Source organism: Propithecus coquereli, unplaced genomic scaffold (assembly GCF_000956105.1).
Source record: "Propithecus coquereli isolate 6110/MARCELLA unplaced genomic scaffold, Pcoq_1.0 Scaffold120, whole genome shotgun sequence".
NCBI lineage: Eukaryota > Metazoa > Chordata > Mammalia > Primates > Indriidae > Propithecus > Propithecus coquereli.
The window spans coordinates 1,797,678-1,819,702 of NW_012136081.1; the positions used below are offsets into that span (position 1 = coordinate 1,797,678).

The 22,025-nt window shown below is 61.2% G+C and overlaps 1 protein-coding gene across 4 annotated transcripts; it reads left to right on the forward strand.

Moving 5' to 3' along the window:
* The first annotated feature begins 259 nt into the window (after positions 1–259).
* On the forward strand, positions 260–20,745 carry ATG2A (autophagy related 2A). Of its 4 annotated transcripts, none has more exons than XM_012665556.1 (42): positions 260–543; positions 3,122–3,284; positions 3,380–3,532; positions 3,683–3,785; positions 4,208–4,343; positions 4,470–4,568; positions 4,864–4,960; positions 5,039–5,203; positions 5,305–5,445; positions 6,034–6,271; positions 6,355–6,502; positions 6,601–6,693; positions 7,159–7,314; positions 7,427–7,670; positions 8,003–8,099; positions 8,224–8,383; positions 9,114–9,256; positions 9,339–9,478; positions 9,587–9,747; positions 10,111–10,261; positions 10,393–10,586; positions 10,692–10,772; positions 11,018–11,124; positions 11,212–11,304; positions 12,257–12,322; positions 12,583–12,653; positions 12,853–12,929; positions 13,537–13,707; positions 13,851–13,977; positions 14,064–14,278; positions 14,823–15,031; positions 15,287–15,422; positions 16,745–16,951; positions 17,175–17,276; positions 17,366–17,450; positions 17,559–17,679; positions 17,763–17,835; positions 18,040–18,122; positions 18,407–18,528; positions 18,676–18,830; positions 19,804–19,956; positions 20,039–20,745. In XM_012665556.1, the coding sequence occupies exons 1-42, from the start codon at positions 373–375 to the stop codon at positions 20,273–20,275; spliced, it is 5,844 nt and encodes a 1,947-aa protein (XP_012521010.1). In that variant the 5' UTR covers positions 260–372; the 3' UTR covers positions 20,276–20,745. The 4 variants fall into 4 exon arrangements, with proteins under 4 accessions (XP_012521010.1, XP_012521011.1, XP_012521012.1 ...); XM_012665557.1 differs by having other exon boundaries at positions 13,537–13,701; XM_012665558.1 differs by lacking the exon at positions 12,257–12,322.
* Positions 20,746–22,025: the final 1,280 nt, after the last annotated feature.

Consider the following 22,025-nt stretch of genomic DNA (forward strand, 5'->3'; position numbering starts at 1 on the left):
GAAGCAGCACATGCGCACTCCTTCGCGGGACTGGCAACAGCCTTCCCAGAACCTGTAGAAGGGAGGTTGAAGGTCCTCCCACACAGTAGTTATACGCAAGCGTAAATCATTATTGAGAGCACTATATCATGCAGAGAGCCCAGTCCCTTTTTCGCGCCCGAAGGCTCCGCCCCCCCACAGCCAATCAGTAGGGCTCGCCCTTTGCAATGGCCAATAGTAGTGAGCGTGGGGGGCGTGGCTGGACTCCCGGGGGCGCGGCCTGGCGCTGAGAGAAGCGGCGGGGCGAGCCGGGAGCTCTAGTGAACAGCGCAGCCGGACGGGGATTGCCGGCGAGCGGCGAGCGGAGGCGGTTCGAGCTCGGCGGTCTCCGAGATGTCACGATGGCTGTGGCCATGGTCAAACTGTGTGAAAGAACGGGTCTGCCGCTACTTGCTGCACCATTATCTAGGCCACTTTTTCCAGGAGCACCTCAGCCTGGACCAACTCAGTCTCGATCTGTACAAGGGCAGCGTTACTCTGCGGGATATCCACCTGGAGATCTGGGTGAGGAGTCAGGCCCAAGGCCAGGAAGGTGCCGAGGGCGGGAGCGCAGCGACCTAAGGCTCTCCGCGACCTCAGGTTGGGGGACCTGGCACCAGGTGTAGAGAGGCCGGGAGAGTCCAGCCCTCTCCAGACGTCAGAGGCAACCGGCTTGTCGCTTCAGTTCCTTGCCAGAGCCAAAGCTGGGCAGGAAGGGGTCCCTGGCTCCACAGGAGAACTGAGGTTGAGGAGGAGGGTGTCACTTGTCTGGAGAACACCAGCATAAGCACTTAAGTTTGGGGGCTGAGTTAGGAGGGTGGTACCGAGGACCTAAGGAGGGAGGGGTGGAGAGGGAGCATAGGAACTGGGAACCCGGTGGAACCTGGCCAGGGCAGTGACAGAGGTGGGGCTCAGGCACCTGGTCAGGGAAGGCTAGTAGGGGTCCAGGGCCCTGGGGAGGACACCTGTGGAAAATGCGCCCTGACCTCTTGACCCTACGATCCTGGGCCTGGTGGTGGGTGGGGTTGCCTCCGGATGTGGATGTCAACAACCGCGTCAGCACCAGTGTTGATCAACACCTCGTGTGACTGCTGCTGCTGTCTACTTCCTGCTTTGGGGAGAGTGGGACTGACCAAGTGGGTGTTTAGGGAGGGATTTGGGGTCAGCATCCCTCCAAGGGGAGCCTTGGCCTCAGGCAGGGAGGTGGCCACGGGAGATGCTGAGGAAGCCAAGAGGAGTAGGGTCTGGGTCAGGTTTGAGGCTGAGGGTGGTGAGGGCCCCTGACTCACAGCTCAGCTGACCTGAGGAGTTTCAAAGAAGCCACCAATTAGGCACCAGCCCAGGGCTGGTACTGGGTCAACCCTCCAGGTCCAGAGCAGCCGGGGTCGGCATGGGCTCAGGGGCTTCTCAGTTTTCTGACTGGTCTCAGGGGTCTGTAGCTCTCAGCAGGAAGAGCTTTAGGGCTAGAACAGGCCTTGATGAGCAAATGTGGCATAGGGGGATAAACCTGAGCCCTGAGTTGAGGCACCTCCCAGTAGCCTGTTGTCTGATTCCAGTGTAGGAGGCTCTCTCTGACCTCTGACCTCAACCTCTTAGGCTGGCCTGATAGATGGCCTAGACCTCTAGGCTTCCCCTGTCTATTTTCAGCTCCAGAAAACACTCCTACTCCTCTGCCCTGCTCTCCTTTTTGGTATTGAATTGGCTTCTGGCTAGGCTGCTTTCTGCCTCCAGGGAGGCACTGGCCCCGGGCGGTATGCATGTACTTTCTCGATAACCAGCCCCTGCTCCCAGCCGCCCAGCCTGCAGCCCCCACTTCCAAGGCACCGAAAGAAGCAGAGTGCCTGGGGACTCTGAGGAAAGAGGCCTGGGTCCCAGTCTCAGTCCCCACAGTATACTGGGTGACTAGACTAGTCTTGTTTCTCTAGGCCTCAGTTTCCCCATCTGTGGGTCTCTGGCTAAGGAATTTGGCCTGGATCCCTGTGGGCCTTCTAGCTCTGCCACGTGCTTGTTTATTCTTGGAGCCAACAAGTATTTACTGAGGCCCTCTCTGGGTGGCAACACACAGTGCCTGGGGTCACAGGGGGAAGGCAGATAGACTACTGCCTTCAAGGAGGTCCCAGGCTGGCAGGGGTACAATTCTAATACAGACATTTTAGCCAGGGGCTCAGAGGTACAGCTTCACTATGTATTTGGGGTCTGGGAGTCCCGTCCAGCCTTCAGTTAGCCCTTCTGAACACTTTCCCCTTAAACTCTGTGTTCACCCAGGGTAAACGTGGGTGCTGCTGTACTCTCTGCCAGGCGTTCGTGTTTGTTTTGGTTTTGGTTTTTCTGAGACAGAGTTTCACTCTGTCACCCCAGGTAAAGTACAGTGGTGTCATCGTAGCTCACTGCAACCTCAAACTCCTGGCCTCAAGGGATCCTCTTGCTCCAGCCTCTCAAATAGCTGGGACGACAGGCACACACCACAAGACCCAGCTAATTTTTTTTTTGTTTTTTTGTAGAGACAGGATCTCGGTCTTGCTCAGGCTGGTCTCGAACTCCTGAGCTCAAGTGATCTTCCTGCCTCGGCCTCCCAGAGTGCTAGGATTACAGGCGTGAGCCACTGTGCCCGGCCTCTGCCAGGCCTTTATTCTTGTTGTTCCTGTGCCTGCAGCATACCACATACCCAGCCCCTTCCTCCTCTTCACCCTTCAGCTCTCCCCTTTGATGGCCCAGGCTGGCTTAGGCACCCCCCCCCCCATGCTTGCTCACCCAGTGTGCTCTGAGTCCCTGGCTGGAGGCTCGCTTGGCTGGGGAATAACATTTTATTTGCCCATGTAGCGGGTGTCAGAACGTAGAAGGTGCTCAGTAAATATTATTTTGAATTGAATGGAGAGGGAAACAGTTGAGCTGGCTTGCTGGATTGGGCACCTTTGGATGACAGAGTGAAGGGACAGCCCAGGAGTAGGGACAAAATGAGCAAAGGTGGGAGCTTGTAGATAGTGTGTGGAGGGACAGGAAAAAGCCAAGGGTGCTCTCCAAGGCAGAGTGGCCAGACAAGGCTGCAACAGCCACCTGGATTTGGGGTTTCCCTGAGCTGGCTTTGTCCCTTGCCTGCTTCTAGTCTGTGAACGAGGTGCTGGAGTCCATGGAGTCGCCGCTGGAGCTGGTGGAAGGCTTCGTGGGCTCCATCGAGGTGGCTGTGCCCTGGGCTGCTCTGCTCACCGACCATTGCACCGTGCGAGTGTCCGGCCTCCAGCTCACCTTGCAGCCCCGCCAGGGCCCAGGTGAGGGCAGGGCGAGGCAGGGGGCAGACAAGTGGTGAGAGTGGGCCAGGGCACCCAGGAGCTGACTGAACTTGCCTTCCTTTCCCTCCCTGCAGGGCCAGGGGCTGCTGACTCACAGACCTGGGCCTCATGCATGACCACGAGCCTGCAGTTGGCCCAGGAGTGTCTGCGGGATGGGCTGCCCGAGCCCTCTGAGCCACCGCAGCCCCTAGAGGGGCTGGAAATGTTCGCCCAGACCATCGAGACTGGTGAGCAGGCCCCTCCAGGCCACCCTTCCCCTTCATAACCCGCAGGACAGGGGCTTCAGACAGCAGCACAGCCACCCTGCTGCCTAAATGGGAAACTCTGCCTTCCCGCTTGCTGCTTCACCTGACCTGAGACCCTCCCCCACCCCTCAGTGCTGCGGAGGATCAAGGTGACCTTCCTGGACACAGTTGTGAGGGTAGAGCACTCGCCGGGTGATGGGGAGCGTGGTGTGGCCATAGAGGTCCACGTGCAGAGGTAGGGGCAGGCTGTGCTGCGCTGGGCTGGGCTCATTTGAAGAAGGGGAGTGCAAGCTGCTGGGTAGCCCCACCCCTGTCCCCACCCCTAGCCTTGGCTCCTGGGAAGTGGCAGGGTGGGCCTGGGTGATGGGAGGGTTGGAGAGGTGGGCTGCGTTGTGAGCCTGGGCTGGTGTCCAGAGGTCTGGGCCAGTTGTGTAGGCCCAGAGTGGTTGAAGCCCCAAGGACCAGGTTAGTGTGAGGAACACGGGCAGGCCTCAGCCCCCAAGCTGGACGTGGTGGTCCAGGATGGCCTGGGCATGATGGAGCAGCTCTGCAGGCCGGGCTTCCCCCTGACCCCATGCACCTAGAACAGAGCACTGTGTGGAGAGAGGGGCTCCAGGCCTGGGGTGGCAGGGCAAGGGCTGACCCTGTGCTCCCCAGACTGGAATACTGTGACGAGGCAGTGCGGGACCCAAGCCAGGCGCCCCCGGTGGACGTGCATCAGCTGCCTGCCTTTCTGCACAAGCTGCTGCAGCTGGCAGGGGTCCGTCTGTACTTTGAGGAGCTCCCTCCACAGGTGGGCTGACTCTGATTCCCACAGTCCCTTTCTCCTTCTAATCCCTTGAGCCCTCTGACCCAGCCCTTCTGACCATCCCTGACTCCATCTTCTCAACTCTGCCCTCCTACATCCTTTCACCTCCAGGAAAAGGCTTCAGAGCCACCCTTGCAGATTGGCAGCTGCTCAGGGTACATGGAGCTCATGGTGAAGTTGAAACAGAATGAGGTCTTCCCAGGACCCAAGGTGGGTGCCCAGGCCCCTGGGGATGAGGGAATGTGCCCCATCTCAGATTCCTCCTTAGTAATAATGCTAATCACCTCCAGGCCAGAGGGGGAATGTCAAGTGGGAGAAATTACTGCTTTCTTGGCAACTGGAGAAACTGAGGCTCAGAGAAGTCAAGTTGAGGCCAGGTTCATACAGCTCATTGATAACAGAGCTTAGCCTTGCAACTAGCATCCTGCTGAAGGCAGGTGGGTGGTGGCTGTCAGAGGGGCTGGGTGGTGAGTGTAGTCTCCATGGCTTCTCTCTTGGCCCCCAGTTGGAGGTGGTGGGACAGCTAGGTTCCTTGCACCTGCTCCTGACCCCCCAGCAGCTCCAGAGGCTTCAAGAGCTGCTCAGCGCCATAAGCCTTACAGGTGAGGCCTCTGGGAGGTACAGGGGGTGGGTGGCTGGGGAGGGCTGGCCAGCCTGGACTGAAGTGTCCTCCCCTGTAGATGCCGAGGGCCTGGCTGACAAGCTGAACAAGAGCCGCCCACTGGATGCTGAAGACCTGTGGCTGATTGAGCAAGACCTGAACCAGCAGCTGCAGGCAGGGGCTGTGGCCGAGCCCCTAAGCTCAGACCCCCTTACCAATCCGCTTCTCAACCTAGACAGCACAGGTGGGTGTGGGGTCAGACCCTGGCTAGAGGGGCAGCTAGTGGAGACGCAGGAGTCTGGTGGCTGAGCCCAGCAGTTCTGATGCCCCTCACCCCACCCACAGACCTCTTCTTCTCCATGGCTGGCCTCACGAGCAGTGTGGCCTCAGCCCTCTCCGAGCTCTCCCTCTCTGATGTAGACCTGGGCTCCTCTGTGCACAGCGACGTGGCCTCCCGCCGGCTCTCTGCCCAGGCTCACCCAGCCAGTAAGTTGGGGTACCCTGGGTACTCCACGGGCAAGAAGGGCTGGAAAAGGCCTTGGTGCTGTGGGACATCAGATGCATGCAGGAGGCCCCCAGCGATGCCTGGAGGTCACCGTCTGTGACTTGGTTCCCTGGAGACCAAACTCAGCGTGAGCAGGTGATGCAGTGGACAGAGGCTAGGTGTCTGAGTCAGTGATCTTGGCCAAGCACTTAAACTCTCTGAGACTCAGTTTCCCCTTCTGTAAAAATAGAACAGTGAGATCAGACTTTGCCAGGCTGTCTGTTTTGTTCGATGTTTGTGGAGAGGTTATCGTGGGTCAGGCACTGAGCTAGGTGCTTTATTACACCCAATCCTTCCAGCACCCTCGAGAGGATTAAATTGAGTCTAAGCAGAGGGTCTGACATACAGGAGGCACTCTGTCACCCTTGCCTGCCCAAGCACCTGCAGAGCTGCGTGATGGGGCAGGCTTGGCCTCCCACAGTCTGGCTGGCCCAGGCTTCTCCCAGTTCCCAGCCCAGTGGCTGATCGTCATTCTGCTGGGGGTACCCATGAGCTCTCAGGAGCCCCTGGTGAAACCTCTGTCCCCTCAGGCAGGATGGCTTCCACACCCGTCCCGGACACCATGCGCCCTGACTCGTTGCTGAAGATGACCTTGGGGGGTGTGACCCTGACCTTGCTTCAGACGTCTGCCCCATCTTCTGGACCACCTGACCTCACCACCCACTTTTTTGCTGAGTTTGATGCCACCAAGGATGGCCCCTTCGGCTCCCGAGACTTCCACCACCTTCGACCACGCTTCCAGAGGGCCTGTCCCTGTAGCCATCTCCGGTACAAGCCTGAGGCAGGGGCCTGAGGAGAGAATATCGGAGCCCCCCCAGCCCACCCACTGATGCCTGTCTTCTTCCCCCCAGGCTAACAGGCACTGCCGTGCAGCTGTCCTGGGAGCTGCGGACAGGCAGTAGGCGCCGGCGGACAATCAGCACGGAAATGCACTTTGGGCAGCTTGAGGTTCTGGAGTGTCTGTGGCCCAGGGGCTCTTTGGAGCCTGAGTACACAGAGGTGAGGGCAGAGGCAGAGTGCATGCAGGGCAGGGTCTGGAGGTTTGGGTGGATGTCTGGGCCTGCCTGACCCTGTTCACCTCTCCTGCCTCATCCCAGATCCTGAGCTTCCCCAGTAACCTGGGCTCCCAGGCCTCAGCTAGACTCTGCGCCCACCTGCGCCACACACAGACCCTGTGCCGCGTGCCCAAGGTAACCCACCCCCCACTCCAGGCCTAGAGGCTATTGGTTGCTTCCCAGGGTGTGTCGATCCCACCCTGGCCTCCACCAGTGTCCCCCTGCTCCTTCCCCCACTTCTGTTCCCCTCACCCTGTGCTCCAACCAGACCTCCCCTCCCTGTTCAGGCCCTGGAACCCCCACCCCTGTGCCCTGTCCATGCCATTCTCTTAGCCCGTTTGCTCCCTTTTCCTGTCTTAACATGGCAACTCCCTGCTGGGCCTCTGGGAAGCTGAGAATGGCAAGTATTAAGTGGCTTTAAAATACTCAAGCACGTGGTCTACATCGGGCAAGGTGGTAAAGGTCTCCCGGTCTCCTCTTGGGCCCCTGCCCAAGCTCTTCTCCCACCACTCAGGGCACTCAGGGTTTTGTTTTTGCTCGAGGAGGCCTCGTCTCGCCCTCACCCACAGCCACCACTGACCTGAACACCCTCGCCCTCAGAGCCGACCCCGGCGCTCAGTTGCCTGCCATCGCCACTCAGAGCTGGCCCTGGACCTGGCCGACTTCCAGGCGGATGTGGAGCTGGGGGCCCTGAACCGGCTCACTGCCCTGCTGCACCTGGCCACCACACCCCCCGAGCCACCTGCCAGCCTGCTGGTGAGATGTCCAGCTGGGCCGGTTTGGGGTGGAGAGCAGGGCCTTTAGTTCTTGACCACAGTGGGAGGGGCCCTGGCAGCAGCTCTGACCACCCCCACCCACCCTCCCACAGACAGAGCCCCCACCAGTGGCCGAGCAGCAGACAGTGTTCCGACTCTCAGCTCCTCGGGCCACGCTGCGGCTACGCTTCCCCATTGCTGACCTGCGGCCCGAGCGGGACCCCTGGGCCGGCCAGGCTGTGCGTGCTGAGCAGCTTCGGCTGGAGCTGAGCGAGCCCCAGTTCCGGTCAGAGTTTAGCAGTGGGCCTGGGCCCCTCACTCCAACCCGACTGGAACTTACCTGCTCTGATCTGCATGGTAACAACCCCCTGGGTGATAACACCTGAAGCAGGAGGCCTGGGCCTCTGGGAGAGGTGGGCTTGGGGCTATAGAAGGGGCTGGGTCACAGCTGGAGCAGACCCTGGCCCAGGCCCTTACTATCTCTGCAGGGCACCAGCATTGCCTGTCCCTGGCCTCCTCTAGGCAGCGGTCAGAATGGACCCTTTGTCCCTGGGCTACTTCAGACCATGGGTGTCGGAGGCGGGGAGGGGGGCGCGGCGGTTAGTGGTGTGCAACTCTGACCTAACCCGGCACTGGGGAAGAAATAGAGGCAGCAGTGACAACCCCCCTCCCCTCCCCATGCCCCCCAGGTATCTATGAAGATGGAGAGAAGCCACCTGTCCCCTGCCTGCGTGTCTCCAAATCCCTAGACCCCAAAAGCACTGGGCGCAAGTACTTCCTGCCTCAGTAAGTGGGGGCTCTGGAAGGGGCCTCAGAAGAGGAGGCTTCTGCTACTAGGGGTGGCCAGGGGCCGGCTTGGGACCAGGTGCTGGGCAACCTGCAGGCCAGTGACAGGCCTGTGCTCTGGCAGGGTAGTGGTGACCCTGAACCCCCAGTCCAGCAGCACACAGTGGGAGGTGGCCCCGGAGAAGGGAGAGGAGCTGGAGATGTCGGCGGAGAGTCCGTGTGAGCTCCGGGAGCCTGAGCCCTCGCCCTTCTCCTCTAAGAGGACCATGTACGAGACGGAGGAGGTGAGGCCCAGCCCCACCTTCCCCGGACTCCCTCCCATCCCCCAGGTTCTACCGTGGGAGCCGCCTGTGTGGCTGTGGGCCAGAGTGACAAAACCACCCGGGGTGGGTATGACGTGACCCAACACTGGTGAGGATTCTGTCTCTGTCACTATTTCCAGCCAATAAGGGCATCTGAGGCATCACTCTTTGCTCACAGGGCAGGCAGTAAAATGCACTTGGAGGGCAGGCCCTTGGGGGAGCCTGGTCCTCATCTGGGAAAATCAGGACCCCATCCCACCTCGGCTGTTTCTCAGCTGTGTATACTTGGGCCTCAGGATCCTCTTCTCTGAAGATGGTGGGAGCTGAGGGAGAGACACTTGAGGTCCTGGCCTCTGGAGCCAAACTGCCTGGGTTCAAATCCAGGCTCTGCCCCTTAATGGCTGTGTCACTTGGGGAGTTATCTAACCTCTTGGAGAATTACCTACAGATGAGTTTCCTCCCCTGGGAAGTGGGCACAGTGACCCCTGTCTCCTAGGCCTGTCATGGGGATTAAAGGAGTTAACATATGTGAAGCCCTTAGAGCAGGGCTGGCGTGCTGGCAGCGCCGTATCCCAGATGGCCATCACACACCCCAGCAGAGAAGGGCTCCTATGAACGAACGATGGGCGGTCAGGACTCAGGCCAGAGATGGCGCAGGCATCGCTAAGATGACTCTCCGGCTGGGGTTCCCTTTCTCCCTCACCCTGTCTAGATGGTGATCCCGGGAGACCCTGAGGAGATGAGGACGTTCCAGAGCCGGACCCTGACACTGTCCCAGTATAGCCTGGAAGTGATGCTGCCCAGTGCCCATGTTTTTCTGCCCAGCAAGGAGGTCTATGAGAGCATCTACAACAGGTGGAGACATGGGGCAGGGCGGGCTGGGCGAGCGGCTGGGTCCAGGCCTCCCTCACCTCTGCCATCTGTCCGCCCATCTCAGGATCAACAATGACCTGCTCATGTGGGAGCCTGCGGACCTGCTTCCTACCCCTGAGCCCCATGCTCAGCCCCCGGGGTGCACCGGCCCCTCCGGCTCGTGGCACGACAACTTTAAGATGTGCAAGTCAGCCTTCAAGCTGGGTATGAGGGGTGCTCTGGCAGGGCTGGAGGGAGAACCCCAGATCGGGGCAGGACTGGGCCAGCCCTCCCAGCTCTCCTTCTCACCGAGCTGCTTTGATCTCGCCCCAGACTCAGACTCAGATGAGGAGGACGCCCACTTCTTCTCAGTGGGGGCATCAGGCGCCCCCCAGCACCCTGCCCCTGAGCCCTTAAGTCCTCACTCCAAGAGTACCTTCTCTACATCGGTGACAGTGCTGAAGGGTCGGATCACAGCCCTCTGTGAGACCAAGGTGAGGGCAGCCCTGGGCACGTGATCCCCCCAACTCCAGAGCCCCCTTCAGCGGGAGAGCAGTTCCAGGTTGGGGACGTGGAGAGAAGGTCAGAGTGGGCTGCACCAACACACATGTGCCAGCCCACCCACCCCTCACACGCCAGCCACTTATTAGCACCTACTGTATGGGATGTGCCATGGTGGGGGGCAGAATGAGCATAGTTTCATCCCGAGGAGGCAGACGGGGCAGGGTTGCTCCATTGGCAAAAGAGGCAGGTGCTGCCCAGGGCCTGGAGCAGAGTGTGTGGTAGAAGCTAGAGCTGACCCTGCCGAGGCCGGGGCGGCGCAGCTGGTGAAGCCAGGCTGTGTGCTCCGTCTGTAGGACGAGGGCGGGAGGCGGCTGGAGGCTGCGCATGGGGAGCTGGTGCTGGACGTGGAGCAGGGCACCATCTTCAGCGTCTCCCAGTACCGCGGCCAGCCCGGGCTCGGCTACTTCTGCCTAGAAGCCGAAAAGGCAACGCTCTATCACCGAGGTGTGGGGACTAGGGGCTGGTTGCTACTGGGTATCTAGGGTCAGGGGTGGCGGGCTTTCAGGAAGGACATGGGCCCTGGTGGAGCGGGTAGCCAGTTGGCTTGGCAGGGGGCTCACAATATCCCTCCCCAGCGGCTGTGGATAACTACATGCTGCCCAGTCACCTGGAACTACCCAGCTTTGCACCCCCGGCCCAGCTGTCCCCAACCATCTACCCATCAGAAGAAGGAGTGACTGAGCAGGGAGCCTTGGGCCGCAAGGGCCAGGACCCCCACATGCTATCCACTGCTGTGCGCATCCACCTGGACCCCCAGAAAAACGTGAAGGTATAAATTCCCCTGCTTGCCACCCACTTGTCTGGCTGGGCACTGCCTCCTTAGTGCATGGTGGGGCTGGGCTCCCCACTGCCCTGACTGTGCTCCCACCCTCAGGAGTTCCTGGTGACGCTGCGGCTGCACAAAGCCACCCTGCGCCACTACATGGCCCTGCCCAAACAGAGCTGGCACTATCAGGTGAGAGCAAGGGTGGTCTGGGAAGTCACATGGCCTAGTGAGGTTGGACTTCTGGTTTGGGCAGGGAGGCGGGAGGAGAATGGGCTTGGCCAGAGCTGACCTTGGCTGGAGCTCCTGGGCAAGGGGTGGGGTGGGCAACTGATGGGCAGCAGGTGGGGTGCCAGATGGGGGTGGGGACAGGGAGGGGTGAAAGGAGAGAAGAGGCCACCTTGCCCTCACTGCCCGTCCCCCTCTGGCCTCTGAAGCTGTTGGAGTTCTTAGATGTGCTGGATGACCCCGTGCTGGGTTACCTGCCCCCAACCGTCATCACCATCCTGCACACGCACCTGTTCTCCTGTGCTGTGGATTACAGGTACCCAGCCTGGGTGGGCTAGGGGCTGGGGACAGGGGCAGGCTCTCAGGTGTAAGGAGCCTGCCACAGCCCAAGTATGACCCCCAGGCCACTCTATCTCCCTGTGCGTGTCCTCCTCACCGCAGAGACCTTTACCCTCTCCAGCAACATCATCATGGACACCTCCACCTTTTTGCTCAGGTATGCAAGCTGCCCCTATGCTCCCGGTCCAACCACCCCTGGCTGGGCTGCACCTGCCACCTGCTGTGTCTCCTCGGGCCTCTCTCAGTCTTTCTGTACATTTGGGGTGATGATCCCGTTCTCGTCAATGTGAATTGTTTCCATGCTCCTGAGGGAGTTGAACCCTCTAAGTCAGAGCCTTAAAAGCATTTGTAGGCCAGGCCTGGTGGCTCACGCCTGTAATGCTAGCATTTTGGGAGGCTGAGGCAGGAGGATCGCTTGAGATTAGGAGTTCAAGACCAGCCTGAGCAAGAGCGAGACCCCATCCCTACTGAAAAATAGAAAAATTAGCGGGGTGTGGTGGTGTCAGCCTGTAGCCCCAGCTACCTGGGAGGCTGAGGCAGAAGGATTGCTTAAGCCCGGGAGTTTGAGGTTGCTGTGAGCTAGGCTGATGCCACGGCACTCTAGCCCGGGTAACAGAGTGAGACTGTCTCAAAAAAAAAAAAAGCAATTGTGCTCTCTGACCTCTGGGGGTTGTCCTAAATATGTAAGGATAAGAGAGGTGGAACATAATGCTTCTGTGGTATAATTTAAAACAGTCAAACTTATAAATGATCTGCCTCCGAATTACAACCTGAGGAAATAAACGTGGCCCACCCAATGGGTGGGTGACCGTGCAGCCATTAAAGTCAAGTTGGAGAATAACTTTAAAACATAAGAAAATGCCATAGTACAATGTTTACTGAAAAAAATTGGATACAAAGCTGTATGTGTTTTAAAAATATGTTTATGAAGGTGTATTTATATATCTGTGTGGCTGCACAGAAAAGATTGGAAGGAGATGTGTAGGGTGGTTTTCTCAGAGTTGGGGATTAGTGATTATGGGTGGTTTTCACTTTCTTTTTTATTATTCTAAAATATCTTGAAGGAGTTTTTATTATATTACTGTTAAAATAAGAATTTATTTTTAAAGACTAACAAACGCTGTAGGGGGAGAACAGGACATCCCCTCGCAGGACTGTTGTGAGACCCAAGTGAGGTGAGACCCACAGGAGGTGGAGCTGGCAGTACTGAGAGCCGCAGGGCCTGTGCATGGGCGAGCAGACCTGCTCTCATTGTGCAGACGAGAACACCGAGGCAGTAGAGGGCCCCTCGATGCCCCTTCTTTTGGGCCTGGGCGCCCACCGCTGGCCTCTGGGAGCCCGCCGCTGGCCTCTGGGAGCCCTACCCCCGTCCGTTTCCCGTGGAGCTGCCGCCTGCAGTGGCTCCTGGGCCCTTCTCAGCCCTGTCCCCCACCAGGTTCATCCTCGACGACTCTGCCTTATACCTGTCCGACAAGTGTGAGGTGGAGACCCTGGACCTGCGGCGAGGTGGGCAGGGCCTGGACTGGGCTCCCTTCCTTCTGAGGGTCCACGATCCCCAGCCACACCCAGAGCAATTCCTAGCTGCCCCACACACGTGCACATAGCGAGGGCTACCCCCGATGGACCCGATCCTTCCCTCTGGCGGTGGGTAGGGGCTGGAGGTGGCAGGAGGCAATAGGGACTTTTCTCCCACCTCCTGCTTCAGATTATGTCTGTGTCTTGGATGTTGACCTCCTGGAGCTTGTGATCAAAACCTGGAAAGGGAGCACTGAGGGCAAACTGGTAAGTGGCTGCCACCCAGAGTCCCCAGAGCCAGAGTGAGTGCAAGGGCCAAGGGAGGCTTCAGCGGTTGCCTGCCCCCATGAACCTGCTCCCCGCTTGGGCTCTGGTCACAGTGCGTGCCTGCCTTCCCCTCTGGGCTGTGGTTGGTGCCCCTTGGGGGTGTCCCTTGGTGTTCGCTGAATGAATGAATGAATGAACAGAATGGGTTTTAGCCCTGCCACCAGAGGGCAGCTGCGGCCAGGGCAGAAGCAGGGCCTCAGAGTCAGACAGCCTCTGTGGGTGCCCAGTTTCCTCATCTGTGAAATGGAGGTAACAGGCCCTGCCTCACTGGGCTGAGGCGAGGGGCACAGGAAACTGCGTGTGCAAAGCCCTTCCTGAGCTGTGGGGGAGGGGCACACTCCTGCCTCCCGGCGGAGCCCTGGGCCAGGCCCTGTCACTCTCTGGGCTGTTTGCTCACCTGCTCGGTGGGGTTTCTGAGCGGGCTGCCTGCCCCGGGGCAGACCCATCCAGGTTCCACCTGTGTGGGGACAGTGTGGTACCCTCCCAGGGAGGGGAGGCCGCCCCTGGTCTGCGGGGCCTGTGCTGATGCTGCCCCGCCCGCTCCCAGAGCCAGCCGCTGTTTGAGCTGCGCTGCTCCAACAACGTGGTGCACGTACACAGCTGTGCCGACTCCTGTGCCCTGCTGGTCAACCTGCTGCAGTACGTAATGAGCGCGGGCGACCTGCACCCCCCAGCCCGGCCCCCCAGCCCCACGGAGATCGCCGGCCAGAAGGTACAGGTGAGGCCTGGCCACACAGGCTGCCAGAGCTCGGCCAGGCCCCCCCTGCCGCGGCCCTGGGGATGGGGAGAGCTGGGGTTGGAGGAGCCCCTGGGGCCTCCTCCCCTCCTGTCACTCATCTGTCACTCCCATGCATGGCCCAGCTCTCCGAGAGCCCTGCCTCCCTGCCCTCATGCCCCCCAGTGGAGACGGCCCTCATCAACCAACGGGATCTGGCCGACGCCCTCTTAGACACGGAGCGCAGCCTGCGGGAGCTGGCCCAGCCTTCAGGTGGGGTTGGAGGTGCCTTGGGGACAGCCAACATGATCAGGCACCCACAGTGGACATCTCTCCAAACTGGCCTCTCCTTCCTATAGGTGGCCCCCTCCCTCAGGCCTCACCCGTCTCGGTCTACCTGTTCCCAGGTGAAGGGAGTGGGGCCCAGCCTCTTTTACCCCCTGCGGGGGGCTCCACTGGCAGCTTAGGCTCCTGCTTTGAGTCTCAGGAAGAGGAAAAGGAAGAGGAGGGGGACGGAGACACTCTTGACAGTGACGAGTTCTGCATCCTTGATGCTCCTGGCCTGGGCATCCCGGTATGTGCTGGGGGGCCCAGTTTGTTACCCTCAGGCGGCTGTTTGGGCTCAGTGGTGGTTGCCTGGCTCTTCTGGAGCTTTTGCGGTGAGAGAAGCAGGCAGGAGGCAGTCACTGTCGCCTGGGAGGGGTGCTGGGTCCATGCCTCCTGACTCTGGGCTTTGATGGAGTAGATGGATTTCTAGAGGAAGAGGAGAACCGGCGTCCCATGCAGAAGGACTGGGACTTTCAAGGAAATGGAGGAAGGGGAGACGGTGGTTAGCAAGAGGGGAGGAGAACCGTTTGGCTACAGGGGCCAGTGGGAATATCCAAACTCACCGAGGTCCCAGGGCGACAGAGCTGGTGGAAGAAAGGGGCCCTCAGGCCCCTCCTGGACAGGCCACTCAGACACAGGCTCTGGGCATGGTAGCCCAAGAGGGTCATTATTTATCAAAAACAGGGAGCGGGGAGATGTGAGAATGGGGAGAAACAGAGGAGCTGGGTCGGGGGCAGCTACACTGGGGAAGCACCTGTGCCGCAGATCTAAGCCTGGCCTCTTCACGGCAGCCCCGAGATGGGGAGCCTGTGGTGACACAGCTACATCCCGGGCCCATCGTCGTGCGAGACGGACACTTCTCACGGCCGCTGGGCAGCACAGACCTGCTGCGGGCACCCGCCCACTTCCCAGTGCCCAGCAGTCGCGTGGTGCTGCGTGAGGTCTCCCTCATCTGGCACCTCTATGGTGGCCGAGACTTTGGCCCCCACCCCGGCCACAGGTGAGGAGGGAAGGGTGCAGGTGTTGGGAGGCGGGACTGGGGCCCAGGCTTGGTCCAGCTCTGACTTTCAGCAGCGGGTCACCTTGAGCCCAGCCACCGCTCATGGGTCAGCTTCCTCGTCCTGCCCTGTCCCCCGCCGGGCCTCCCAGGACTGAGACCGCAGAGGGTGTCTTGCCCCCAGCTAAAAGCTTGCTCTGAGGAAGGGGAAGAGAAGAAGTTCCTCTGAGTCAGCTTGTCCCCCGTCCTGCTTTCCAGGGCAAGAGTTGGCCTCACAGGCCCCAGGGCCTCCCCTTCCCGCTGCTCTGGCCCCAACCGGCCCCAAAACTCCTGGCGCACGCAGGGGGGCAGCGGGCGGCAGCACCACGTCCTCATGGAGATCCAGCTCAGCAAGGTGAGCGCGAGCGGGGGTGTCTGTCACACTACACACAGGCTAGACGCTGTCCTAGATGCTGCCTGTAGCGATGAACAAGGCAGACAGAACCCCTGCGGAGCCAGGCCAACACCAGGATCTGTGTAGCGCGTCAGATGGTGAACGGTGCCCAGGGGAGTTGTCCGGGGGGCACAGGTGTGCTGGGGAGGGTCTGGACGGTCCTCTTGAAAAGGTGCCACTTGAACAAAGACCTGCATGAGTGAGAATGTGAGTGGGAAAGAGGTTTTCAGACAGAGGGGACAGCAGGAAAGCTGCAAGTTGGAGTGTTCCGACGTCTTCCAGGAACAGCCGAAGGCCTGGCATAGCTGGAGACCCAGTTCTCACTAGAGACAGGAGCCCCTGGAGGGTTCTGAGGAGGGGCTGCCTTGGGGGTGCGGGGCACTGCAGCAGCCAGGGCGAGGTGATGGCGAGGTGATGGGGCCGCAGGGCCTAGCAGCGGGGATGGTGAGAGTGGGCACGTTCTGCAGGGATTGGGTGGTGGGAAGACCCGGGTTGGGCACTGGATTGGACGTGTGAGGTGCAGAGAGGTCTGGAGGGTTCTGGCCTGAGAAATGGTGCAGGGGCAGGTCCCACTGACGGGGAGAGGCCCAGGCCAGCGCTGGAGGAAGACGACAGAGGAGCACACGGCTGTTGGGAGCAGGGGCTGTGCCGAGAGAGGACTCAGAGGAGAGGAGCCGCAGAGCAGTGGCCGGGGCCTCTGAGACCTGATGGGGAGCAGCAGCTGTGTGGGGACAGGGAGCAGCAGGGCAAAGTCCTGAGACCAGACAGGCCTGGGCTGTTGGAGGGACAGAGAGGCCGGCGCCGCAGACACCACCAGCAAGGGCCAGGGCAGGTCTGGGGGGAGAGGCGGGTCCCTGCCAAGCCAAGGCAAGGAGCGGGCGTCGTACCCTACGCGATGATCCCTGCGGGTGTGGGGAGAACGGGTTGGAGGGGACGGCGTCCGTCTGGGGAAGTGGGGAGACGGCAGCTGTGGAGGTGACGTGCAGAGGGAGTGGGTGTTTGAGGAGGCCTTGGCGATGGAGGGGTTGGAGGGTGAGGGCAGAGCCAAGGTCTGTGCTTCCGGTGATGGGACAGGCAGATGCCACTTAAGCGTGTCAAGGGCTGCGAGGAAGGGGGCAGGTAGATTCGGAGGAGGTCATGAGTTCAGTGGGATGGCCAGGTGGAGGTGTGGGCCTCAGCTGGAGGCGGGCTCGGGAAGGGTCAGTGGGAGAGAAGGAGCCTGGGGCCCTTTCCCCCCAGCTGGGGCCCTGTCTGCCCTGCTCAGGCCTCCGCTCACCCCACAGGTCAGCTTCCAACATGAGGTGTACCCACCGGAGCCAGCCACAGGCCTCACGGCCCCCGGCCAAGAGCTGGAGGAGCGGCCGCTGTCCCGTCAGGTGTTCATCGTGCAGGAGCTTGAGGTCCGAGACCGGCTTGCCTCCTCCCAGATCAACAAGTTCCTGTACCTGCACACGAGCGAGCGAATGCCGCGGCGTGCCCACTCAAACATGGTACGGCAGCCCTGCCACCCACTGTGGGGCAGGGCACAGGACCATCGAGGACACATCTTCGTACACGCACACCCCCAGTTTGTGGGCCTGGGAGGAGGGTGGAGGTGGCGGGGGGTGGGCCTCAGCAAAGGGAACAGCATGTATGGGGCGAGGCTGCCTGGGCGAGCTGTCAGGAAACGGGGCCCCGAGGCCCAGCGAGCACCGAGCTTGCCTCTGCCCCCAGCTCACCATCAAAGCACTGCACGTGGCCCCCACCACCAACCTGGGCGGGCCTGAGTGCTGTCTGCGCGTCTCGCTGATGCCGCTGCGCCTCAACGTGGACCAGGTGAGTGGGCCAGGGGAGGACAGAGCCCAGAGTGACCCCCACTCTCTGGGCCTCTGAGTCTGACCCGTTCCCCAAACTCACCCCTGCAGGATGCCCTCTTCTTCCTCAAGGACTTCTTCACCAGCCTGGCAGCTGGCATCAACCCCGTGGTGCCAGGGGAGACCTCTGTTGAGGGTGAGAGACTGGGCCGTGGAGGGGAGGGTCCAGGCCTCCCGCCTCCCAGGGCCGCCCGCTCCTGGCCATCCCTGGTCCATCTCCAATCTTTGACCTCCCCACCTCTAGCTCACCCTGAGACCCGAGTCCAGCCCAGCAGCCCCCAGGAAGGGCGGCCCGAGGGCTCGCAGGAAGCCGCAGCCGGTGGATACGGCTCGTCCTGTGCTGATCAGCAGCCCATCTACTTCAGGTAGGCTGCGGGCTGGGGCCCTGGGCCAGACTGCAGGGGCCAGGCCAGTTCCAAAGGACCCTTCTCCCTGCTCCTCCGCCCAGGGAATTCCGCTTCACATCCGAGGTGCCCATCTGGCTGGATTACCACGGCAAGCACGTCACCATGGACCAGGTGGTGAGTCGGGCTGTCAAGCAGGGTGGCCATGCGGGCCGGACTCTCTGCGGGGTCCCAGTTCTGCTCAGCTATGGCCGAGTCTCTCTGGGGGCCAGATTTTGCATCTGGGCACCATCAACTGCTAAGTGGGCCTCCAGTGGCTCCTGTGGGCTGGCCAGCTCCCTGAGTCCCCTCATGTCAACCTGGACCCCCTCCCACCTCCAGGGCACTTTCGCTGGCCTCCTCATTGGCCTGGCCCAGCTCAACTGCTCTGAGCTGAAGCTAAAGCGGCTCTGCTGCCGGCACGGGTGAGCCCCCAGCACCCCAGCCTCTCTCCAGGGTCCCCTGTCTTCCCTTTGCTCTATTCCTGACTGGTTGTGTAGCCTTGGCCAAGTCATCACCCCTCTCAGGGCCTCAGTTTCTCTGTAAAATGGGCACAGTCATGCCTCCGCTCACAGCTGGGTGGGACCACAGAGAGGGTTGGGGTGTTCACAGCACTTGCCACAGGGTACTTGGTCCTCCTGGCCCCATGATCTCAATGTGTGGCTCTTCCCCACCTCCCCCTCCTCGCCTCTCCCCACGGCCGCCCCAGGCTCCTGGGTGTGGACAAGGTGCTGGGCTATGCTCTCAACGAGTGGCTACAAGATATCCGCAAGAACCAGCTGCCCGGCCTGCTGGGAGGCGTGGGCCCCATGCACTCGGTTGTCCAGCTCTGTGAGTGTCTGGGTTTGGAGGCCCTTGGAATAGCCCTTAACCTTGGGCAGCCTAGAAGCTGCCGTGGGAATAGGAGGAGGAGGTCCCCAAGCAGGGGTGGTCGGGGCAGGGCAGCCTTGGGCGTCTCTGACAATCCCGTCCCCCCAGTCCAAGGGTTCCGGGACCTACTGTGGCTGCCCATTGAGCAGTACAGGAAGGACGGGCGCCTCATGCGGGGGCTGCAGCGAGGGGCTGCCTCCTTCGGCTCGTCCACGGCCTCTGCCGCCCTGGAACTTAGCAACCGGTTGGTGCAGGCCATCCAGGTGAGTGGGTGCCCCGTGTCCTGGCCGTGCAGCACCGTGCGGGGGTGGGGCCCTCTGCCCCACGACTCTCCACTTCTGCCCTCAAAGCTCTACTGAGTGGACAGTCTGGGTCTTGCAGCCTCATTTTATAGAGAAACAATCACAAAAAGGGGGGAGGCTAAGTGACTCGCCTGGGGCCCCCGGTGGCTCCTGTGCAGGGCGGGTGAGTGTGCCCCGGGCCTGCGGAGCCCACTGTGTCTTCATGCTCCTGGCGTGTCTTGGAGGTGGGAGTGGCTGTGTTTACAGACTAACCCACTGAGGACCAGAGACTGGCCCTGATTCATTCGGGCCACGGACTTCTATAGGCCCGGAGGGACCCCTGGGGAAGCGGGGGGCTGGCCTGTGAGGGAGAGTCCTGAGAGCCACTGCGGGCAGTGGGATGGGCTCTGTGTAGGTGGGGGACGCATGTGCAGGCGCCAGGGGAGCTGGGAGTGTTGCGGGACCTGCAGGCTCAGACCCCAGGGGATTGCGGGGGTCTCGAGAGAGGAGGCGGAAGGGATAAGCAAGCACTTGAGCTCCCAGGGGTGTCGACTGGGTGGGAAAGAGTGATGCTGGGCGAGGGACGCAGGGGGACAGAGGCGCTGGGCTCACTGATGGCGCGTGGTGGTGGGCGAGGGGGGACTCAGGTCTGTACTGGCAGGGAACAGTCTCAGGCGAGCTGCATCTATGGCAGCCACAGGAGCCCGCATGTGGTCAGCAGGAGGAGGGCTTGGGTTTGAGAAGACATTAGAAAAGTCCCCTCGGAGTCACGTGCTCTGCCTGACATTCCCTGACCTGGATGGCGGGAGCCCAGGAAGGGGAGGAGGAGTGAGAGGAGGTGCTGGCTGTGGGGGCGCCTGAGCGCTGACAGGGTCCCTGGGCTGGCTGGGGGGCCGGGGGGCCAGACTGTCTACCCAGGCTGGCTCTCCTCATCCAGTGCTCTCATGCCCTTCAGGCCACAGCCGAGACGGTGTATGACATCCTGTCCCCGACGGCACCCGTCTCCCGCTCCCTGCAGGACAAGCGCTCTGCGAGAAAGCTGCGTAAGGGCCAGCAGCCCGCTGACCTCCGGGAGGGAGTGGCCAAGGCCTATGACACAGTCCGAGAGGTAATGAGGGCGCCACCCTGCTCCAGTCGTCCCACACCCATCTCCTCACTCAGCCCCTCACACTGACCTCTGACCTCCACAGGGCATCCTGGACACAGCTCAGACCATCTGTGACGTGGCATCTCGGGGTCATGAACAGAAGGGGCTGACGGGTGCCGTGGGGGGTGTGATCCGCCAGCTGCCCCCAACAGTGGTGAAGCCACTCATCCTAGCCACGGAAGCCACGTCTAACCTGCTCGGGGGGATGCGCAACCAGATCCTCCCTGACGCCCACAAGGACCATGCCCTCAAGTGGCGTACAGAGGAGGCCCAGGACTGAGCACAGGGCATCTGAGACCCAAAGGAGCGCTGCCCACCCACCACTTGCCTGCCCGCCGTGCTTGGGCCGGTGCCGCCAGCTCCTGAGCCTCCCAAGAGCTCTGACTCACGGCTGGGCTAGGCCCAGGGGATGGCCACTGTGACGGACACCTTCCCGGCCTGCCATTGCCAATCCGCTGTGAGAAGGGCCCACCCTGCCTTGGGGCCTTGGCCCTGTCTCTGCACTTTTCCTCTGGGGAGAAAGGACATTGCCTGTCCCTCCCACCTGGGCCCACACTGCTGCCTTGTCCCAGGACGGAGGCTTTCAGACCCTCGGACCCTCGGACCCCAACCCCACTCAGCCAAGTGTCTTTCTATGTCTCTGGGGGAGGGGGGGAGACAGACACCATGTGGTTCGATGTATTATTTTTAAACTCCATGAGTGTGTGGGTCAGTGTCTGCATGAAGTGGAATAAACTGTGCCCACCGCCAGCCCCTTCTCGGGTCCTGTGTACCTAGACAGCCCCTGTCAGCCCCTGTCAGCCCCTGTCAGCCCCAGCCCCAGTCTCACCTTGGCTCCTGCCCAGATCCCACCTCTGCACCCAGCACCTGCATGTCACCACCAGGGGTCGCTGCACCTCCCAGCCTTGCCCAGTAGGTCCGGGCACAGGGACTCAGGCCCCCCAGCCCCATGGCCTCTAAGCCAGCCCTGCGCTCCCTCCCTTGGCCCTGGACTCTGCCTGATTGCCCTCCCAGGGGGCTGCCACCCTGTCCCACTTCTGATGTGCCAGGAGCTGCTTGGGGCCACCAGGGAGGCAGGAATGGCCGTTGGTGCCCACCTTGCCCAGACCATATTTCTTGGCTCTGTCGCTACGAGATCCCTGGGTCCTGCCTGATTTGGGAGCCTGGGGAATTGGCGGGGCTGTGGGGGGGTGCCTGGCTGAGACCTGAGGCAATATCCTGGGTCTCTGAGCCTTGGTGCCTCATGATGGTCCCTTCGTGGCTGACCCAGGGACCCAGAGTGTCACCCGAGGCCACTCCTAGAATGCTGAGCTCTGAGCCCTCTGGAGGCTGCTCCCACCATCCCTAGCAGAAGGCTTTTGGGGTTACCAGGCCTCTGCCCTCGGGTCGCAGCTCCAAGCCTTGGAGACGGGGGATGCTGGGACAGCACTGTGGCCGGAGGGATCCAACTGGCACTGCACAGAACTTTACATGGGGTCGGGAAAATGTCCGCCCCCCCCACACACACCTTGTTTCTTGGAGCAAGGAAGGAGTTGCTCCCAGTAGTGCTTGCAGTGGTGGGTGGGCCCGTAGGGAAACTGAGGCTTGGGTTAGGAATCAGAGCTAGAGAACCCTCACCTTGCTAAGTTCATCTGCAGACCTCTCAGACTGGCAAAGTAGCCCCCACCAGCTCCCTGTCCGTGACTCCTCTGCAGTGAGGGAGGTCTGGGCACCAGGAACAGGCAGACACTGTCCTGGGGGACCCAGGGTCCTAGCCTCCCAGAGCGACCTGGGGCAACAGGCTGAGTACAAGAGGTGGAGCAAGGACACTGGGGGCTGATGCTGCCAGGAGGGGCAGGTGGGGCCCGGCCTGATGCTTCCTGAGCCTGCCCCACCCTTCCCCGGGCACAGTCCAGGGTTTCCTGCCCTTCGGACCACACTTGTGATCAGTATTGACTGTGGTGGGATAATCATTAACTGTCACCAGGGGCTGGGCCAACGGCTCAAAAGGCGCTGGGCCCAGGGCGTCCCCATTTCCTCCTTGTGTCCCG